We start from the raw sequence: 6,866 nt of genomic DNA, 5'->3' as shown, positions 1-6,866 counted from the left end.
GCGCACTTCTGAAGACTTTGAAGAATTACAAGGCATTAGCGATCTTGCACAGAAGTTGGTTGTGAAGAATAAACATGAAGTGTATCCATTAGTGTACAAACTTGTGACACTAACCTTAGTTCTTCCCGTGGCTACTGCTACAGTCAAAAGAGCATTTTCTGCGATGACTTACGTCAAAAATCGTCTGCGCAATCGAATTGGAGATCAATGGTTGAATGATAGTTTGATTGCATATATTGAGAAGGATGTTTTTGATGAGATTGAAAATGATGTAATTATTGAACGTTATCAAAGTATGAAAACACGTAGAGAGCAATTGTAATAAGATATATCTTATTTTAATTTTTTCATCACTTTTTTAAAAGTTCGTTACTGACCCCCTAGTCTAAAATGTCTGCGTCCGCCCCTGGGTGTTGCGTTTGGTAATCAAACGCACTTCCAGTTTCTCACTCCCTCCATGTCGTTTTTGCACTCCACTCGCTTATTATTAGGTAAATGTGATATTAAAAATTGCATCAATAATTATCTATGATGGCTTATATGGTGAAGATTACTCAATAAGTACTCTACGTCGAACACTCCATTTCTAGGCCATCGACCACTACGAGACCTTCTACTTACATGCTAAGCCATCTATTGCCTTTAGAAGTTACATGACTTCATGCACTTATAAATACTCGAGACAGGTATAGATCTTGAAATTTTAGCTATCTGAATATACATTCTATGTTTTTTTCCCTAAGTCTACGTTCTCAAATTCATTATTAATTCTCACATAGGAGGTACAATGGGAGAGAAAGCCCCAACCTCAATTTGCATGTAGCATTTGTTTATTGAAAAAGCCGTCGGAGGATATGAAAGTTTGTTTCATAACAATTTCAGAAGACATAATTATTACGACGATTTGTTCACAGAGAAATAATTGAAAAAAAAAAGTATTTGGCTCCTATTTGGTTGGGATAAAAAATCAAACTTTTAGTAGATTTTTGATAAAAGTTAATGAAATATGTTGTTGAAAAATTGTGAGTCCCATGAAAATTAATGATCAAAATCAATCATTAATTTCGACTTAAATTAATAACTTGATTTTACTAAAGGGCTAGATTAGGTAAGAAACTAATTAATAGGGTAAAATGGTCAATTTAGCTCATTATTAATTATTCGATATCTGATTAAGATAGCAAGTTAAGATGATTTAATTTAAATAGTATTTGCTTATGTGATTTTATATATTTCGGAAGATCAATCTTAACCTGTAATAGAATAAGATTAGATTAATAATAAACTTGATATATTAAATTGAATATTGGGTCTCTTTTGTAGCTCCGATAAAATTTATAAGAACTTAAATTATACAAATAATTAAAGTCTAAGGATTGCACATATTACATGATCAATGTTTGATCAAACTCAACTGGTTAGCCTAACCTTAACCCGAATTTATTAATTAAAAATCAAAATTGGGATTTGACCTAAGTTTAACCATATACTTAGAAGAGTTTTGTGCTGCTTAAAATTCAAATTTCAAATTCCCACATATATACAACAACCTAAGCATTCTTAAACAAGGAACAAGACTTGTTCAAGCCTATATAAAAACTTGAAGTCTATAGATATTTCATTAGATTTTTTTCTTGATATCTAGTAACTAACAAGTTTTGCATTCTTGCAGTAGGTTCTTGTTTTTGAATTCTTTTGTAGATCTTGATGTCTATTCATTAGGTGCTATCTGAACTTTAAAAATACTAATGAAAGTCCAAGAGATGGAGGTAATTCAAGAAAAAGAAAAAAAAAATAAAGATTGTCAATGAAGTTAGAAATTGAAAGAATTTATACAGCACAGATGAGATTAAAGATTAATCACGTTGCAGGAATTTCAATATAAATGCTTATGTGACCATTTGTAGTGAGCTAGAAAAGATTATTGTTCCGATTAAATTTTTTTTTTTTCATGTTTATCGAGATTAAACTTTCGACAATAATAAATAGAACTTCATTTGGGGATTTCAACAAGCCGAAACTCGAGGTTAGGGTTTGACTCGGGTTTTTATTAGGGTCGGCAATGGGACAGGGGAGCCCCCAGGCATTTTCCATTTATGCACCCATTTAATTTTTATTTATTTATATTTTTCGGTAATTCATTTTATTGTCCCTATTTACTCAAATGAGATAATACTATGGTTATTAAAATTTTTTAATTAATTTATTTATTTTTTAAAAGTTAAATTATTCAATATATTTGATAAACTAAAATTTTTATTGTTTACCATATTCCTTAAATAATCTTAATTGTCATATTCTATTAAATTAATGAAATTTTGTAGGGTTTTTCTAGTTAAAGTATTGAAGTTTTTTTTAAAATAAATAAATTAATTAAATGGGGTTGGGGCGAGGAGGGGCCATTGTTACCCTGTGCCCGCCTCGAGAAGGAATTCTCCGTGCCTTTACCTGACTCAATTACTCAGTTAAGCGGATAATCCTCACCCCCGTTCGAGGCGGGCCCTATGGGTATCGGGTTTGACGGGTATTTTTGTCATCCCTAGTTTTTATTGGCTTGAGCAGAGCCAAAGCTCGGCCGAAAAATTGAAGCTTGGTTTGGGCCTAGTCGAGTCGAGTCGGCTTGTTTTTTCTTAATTCGTGACATCGTGACATTCTAAATTTTTTAAACAATTTAAAATGTGCAATTTATACAAATTATACTATAAATAAAAATTACAATCCTCCTTTTTTCGAGCTTGGAAGCGACTACAATCAACGTAGACAATGTTAAAATTGTACACGAATAACGTATTTCGTGTACAATTTTTTTGGAACAAATAAATTTAAAAATTGCGTAGATTTAAAATAAATTTTTGAAACAAAACAATTTTTTTGAAGCAAACAAATAAATGTTTTGAAACAAAAGTAGACCTTGCTGTCTATACAGGCAACTACGTAGCTGCCTCTTTCTTTAACACTTGCCATTTTTTTTTTTAAATAACACGGGCCCTTTTTGGCCAGTGACATGAGTTGGCCGTTTGGCTCGACAGCACAGGCTAGCTTAGTCTAAATTGATGCCCAAAAATTAAGGACAGCCCGAGCCTTGGCTCGATTTCTCCAAGTTGTGAGTCGGGTCGTTTCGGAAAGTTTTCGATTTGCGTGTATATTATTTTATGAAAGATTGTGTTGTTTAAAATAAAAGAGAGAAAAAGAATGAGATCAAACGAGGGCATAATCTTTTCCACTAAACATATCATAAAATAAAATATACCAAAAAGACACATCTAATGAAATACTCCATCCGTCTTAATTACATAGGTTGACTTTCCTATTTTTTTTTTTATCTCAATTATATAGTCCTATTTTTTTTTTATTGAGAATATTTTATTTTGTTCATTTATAAATGTACCTCTATTTAATTTGTTTAATTATAATCAATTTTCGTAATTTAATCTTGAAGTTTTACAAATAAAAATAAAGGTGTACTAATAAAGTTTTTGACAAAAAATGCTTTTTTATAATATTAAATAATTTTTTCTAATTTGTTTGAAAAACAAAATTAGTATAAGATGGAGGGAGTATATGTTTAATTGTTTATATATTTAGAAGTAGTATAAAAAAATTTAAAAATCACAGAAAATGAAATTTTAATTATGTTCACATTATGCAACGGTGCGTATGTGAAAACATTGGTGCATCCTTGAAACATGAAATTGGACTCCTTGTAAGTGCAGTGTACAGACAGCTCTTGTTTCCTGGCCTATTGGGGCACATTCCATGATTTACCTCCCTCACAAAGCTCTAGGGGTGGGGCGGAGCGGTGAGAGCCCTCAAGATTGGGGTTCAACCCTTCCATTTATTATTATTATTTTTTTTTATAACATTAGTGCATCTAAAAAAGTGACCACCTGTACCCCTCAAATTTCTAAGACACATCTAATGAAATACTCCATCCGTCTTAATTACATAGGTTGACTTTCCTATTTTTTTTTTTTATCTCAATTATATAGTCCTATTTTTTTTTTATTGAGAATATTTTATTTTGTTCATTTATAAATGTACCTCTATTTAATTTGTTTAATTATAATCAATTTTCGTAATTTAATCTTGAAGTTTTACAAATAAAAATAAAGGTGTACTAATAAAGTTTTTGACAAAAAATGCTTTTTTATAATATTAAATAATTTTTTCTAATTTGTTTGAAAAACAAAATTAGTATAAGATGGAGGGAGTATATGTTTAATTGTTTATATATTTAGAAGTAGTATAAAAAAATTTAAAAATCACAGAAAATGAAATTTTAATTATGTTCACATTATGCAACGGTGCGTATGTGAAAACATTGGTGCATCCTTGAAACATGAAATTGGACTCCTTGTAAGTGCAGTGTACAGATAGCTCTTGTTTCCTGGCCTGTTGGGGCACATTCCACGATTTACCTCCCTCACAAATCTCTAGGGGTGGGGAGAAGCGGTGAGAGCCCTCAAGATTGGGGTTCAACCCTTCCATTTATTATTATTATTTTTTTTTTATAACATTAGTGCATCTAAAAAAGTGACCACCTGTACCCCTCAAATTTCACTCCTCCCACTATTTTCTTCGCATTCCGCTCTCTATCGATTTCACACACATTTACGAAGAATCAGAGAGATGCACTTACGCACACAATGGCGGTGTCACACTCTAGATCTTTACTCGTCGCATTGTTATTGGTGGCTTTGACAATTTCTGCTCCCATAGGAAGCTCAGTCGCCAGTGCCGGCACCGGATTCCTCGGCCAGTTTCGCTTCACCATCATTAGCTGTCGGATGCGCAATCACGGTTGCTTCTTTCCTATTTGGATTTGCACTCACAATGTGAATCTCATCGATCGTCTATATATCATATATTTGATTATGTCTATCAATCGGCTTGGCTTATTTTAGGTTGGTGTTGTAATGGTAATAGTGAATGGTGATTTTTTTTTTTTTTTTTTTTGAATTAAATATTTTATATTTTGGATAGTTACTCCTCTCCACTAATTTGATAAGTGTATTTGACAAATAATCAAGGCCATTAATTTAATGCCCAAAAATTATCTATTAAAATACTAGAGAATTCATAAAACAATCTCCAAACACTCCTAATTACCCTATCAATCCCTATTGTGATTTTTTGTCAATCTTATTACCTTCTCCATGCCCCTTATCTTTTCTCTGGCACAATCCCTTATCTTTTCTCTGGCACAATTGAATCTTCAAACCACCGCATCATTTCTCAAAATTCAAATCATGGGTAGATCAAAACAATCTGCCAAAACCCGTGATGCAAATCCCATATGTAAAAACACATTAATCGGAAAAAAAAATGTTAAGCAAAAAAATAAAAAATTATAATTTAAAATTTTACTCATATGAGGTAAGAATCACCTTTATGTTTATTCACTTATAAGATATAAAAAAAAATTACTTATAAGTAAAAAATTCACCTATATGTAATTTAAATTATAAAAATTAACTTATAGTCGTATAATTTACTTATAAGTAAAAAATACTAACATAAAATTTTAATTATAAGTAAATATTTAATTTTTATGTTAAGTTGTATATAAACAAATTACTTATAAGTAAAAGATCACTATAAGTAAAAAAAATTCATACAAAAAAATTATAATTTAAAAATTTCACTAAGGGCACATAGTTAATTTTATTTTGTCAAAAAAAAGTTCAAAATCGATAGATAATAAACTCTAAAACATGAATTGAACTCTTTTAATCGCTATTAAAATTCATCCAACATTGATTCACTCGTAAACGCAAAGTTTAGGTAGAGAAAAAGTGGAAATTACACGGTAGCCGATGTTTGGAGACCAATTTTCAAAAATTAGGTACAAATTTTAATTATTCACAAATCATGTAATAATTATATATTTTAATATTATTAATTATAATATATTAATCAATCTCACCGACTCACCCAATTCGTCTCCAATCCCTTTCAAAAACCTAATCTCTCTCTCTCCCCCCCCCCCCCCCCTCCCCTCTCTTCCTTTCCTTTCCTAACGTTGCCAGCCAACATAAAGCTCCGGTGATTAACAAGCGACAGTGCTACAAATCGGGGTGGAAAAGAGGTGTGGTAGTGGTGTAAGGTGGAGGCAAGTTGGTATTGGTCCTCTGCTCAGCTTTTGTCACTTGACGTTGCTGGGAACATCAGCATTGCGACGATATGATATGGTGTGGTGGTGAGTATGGTGTGGATATAGGTGGCAATATGGTGTTTTTTTGGGGGGGGGGGGGGAGGGGGGTTTGTTTGTTGTATTTGCAGTTCTTGGCGGTGGCAGTGGTGTGGTACTGTACAGGCAATGGCTATGGTGGTCGATGTTCGTTGGACGTTGTGGTAATGGTGCATTGTTGGGAACTTGGGGGGTAGTGGTGGTGGTGGTGTTGGCGGCAAGATGGTAGTCAACAGTTGTGTGGTGGTATGGTGCAGTTAGTCGTGTTTCGATGGTCATTTTTGTTGTTGTTGGCGATGGCTGTGATGATATTGTGGCAGGGCGAGGTGTAATAGTGATTGTGACCAACTATCTAGTTGCTCTGTGACCAATTATTGGTAGTAAATTTGGATCGGGGTGGAGTTTTTGGTGCATGTGACAATTGGTCTGGTCTGTGACCTTTAAAATTTGATAATTTGTATTCAATATATAAATTGTGACCTATAGTTTTTTTGATCTTGTGACATAAAAAATTTTATTTGTGATTTCGAAATAATTTGTGATCAATTAATTTGAAATGTGTGACCAATAAATAAGTTTTGATCTATAATTATGTATTTGTGACAATTAATAGTATAATTGTGACCTTAATTAATTGTTGTGAAAATAGAAGAAAAGAAAAGAGAAAAGAGAAAAG

General features: G+C 32.1%; 1 protein-coding gene across 1 annotated transcript in view; it reads left to right on the top strand.

The window, feature by feature from the left end:
* Positions 1–6,557, top strand: part of LOC111376114 (zinc finger MYM-type protein 1-like) — an 8,182-nt gene extending 1,625 nt beyond the window's left edge. Inside the window, exons 3-9 of the mRNA XM_022999041.1 lie at positions 15–271; positions 591–686; positions 780–860; positions 4,720–4,800; positions 4,905–4,919; positions 6,283–6,337; positions 6,448–6,557. Coding sequence (XP_022854809.1) covers positions 15–271; positions 591–686; positions 780–860; positions 4,720–4,800; positions 4,905–4,919; positions 6,283–6,337; positions 6,448–6,557 — 695 coding nt within the window. The remainder of the gene's footprint in view (positions 1–14; positions 272–590; positions 687–779; positions 861–4,719; positions 4,801–4,904; positions 4,920–6,282; positions 6,338–6,447) is intronic.
* Positions 6,558–6,866: the final 309 nt, after the last annotated feature.

The sequence above is a fragment of the Olea europaea genome, unplaced genomic scaffold, assembly GCF_002742605.1.
Source record: "Olea europaea var. sylvestris unplaced genomic scaffold, O_europaea_v1 scaffold1454, whole genome shotgun sequence".
Taxonomy (NCBI): domain Eukaryota; kingdom Viridiplantae; phylum Streptophyta; class Magnoliopsida; order Lamiales; family Oleaceae; genus Olea; species Olea europaea.
Note: the sequence above shows the minus strand (reverse complement) of the source record. Positions and strands in the feature narration are given on the sequence as shown.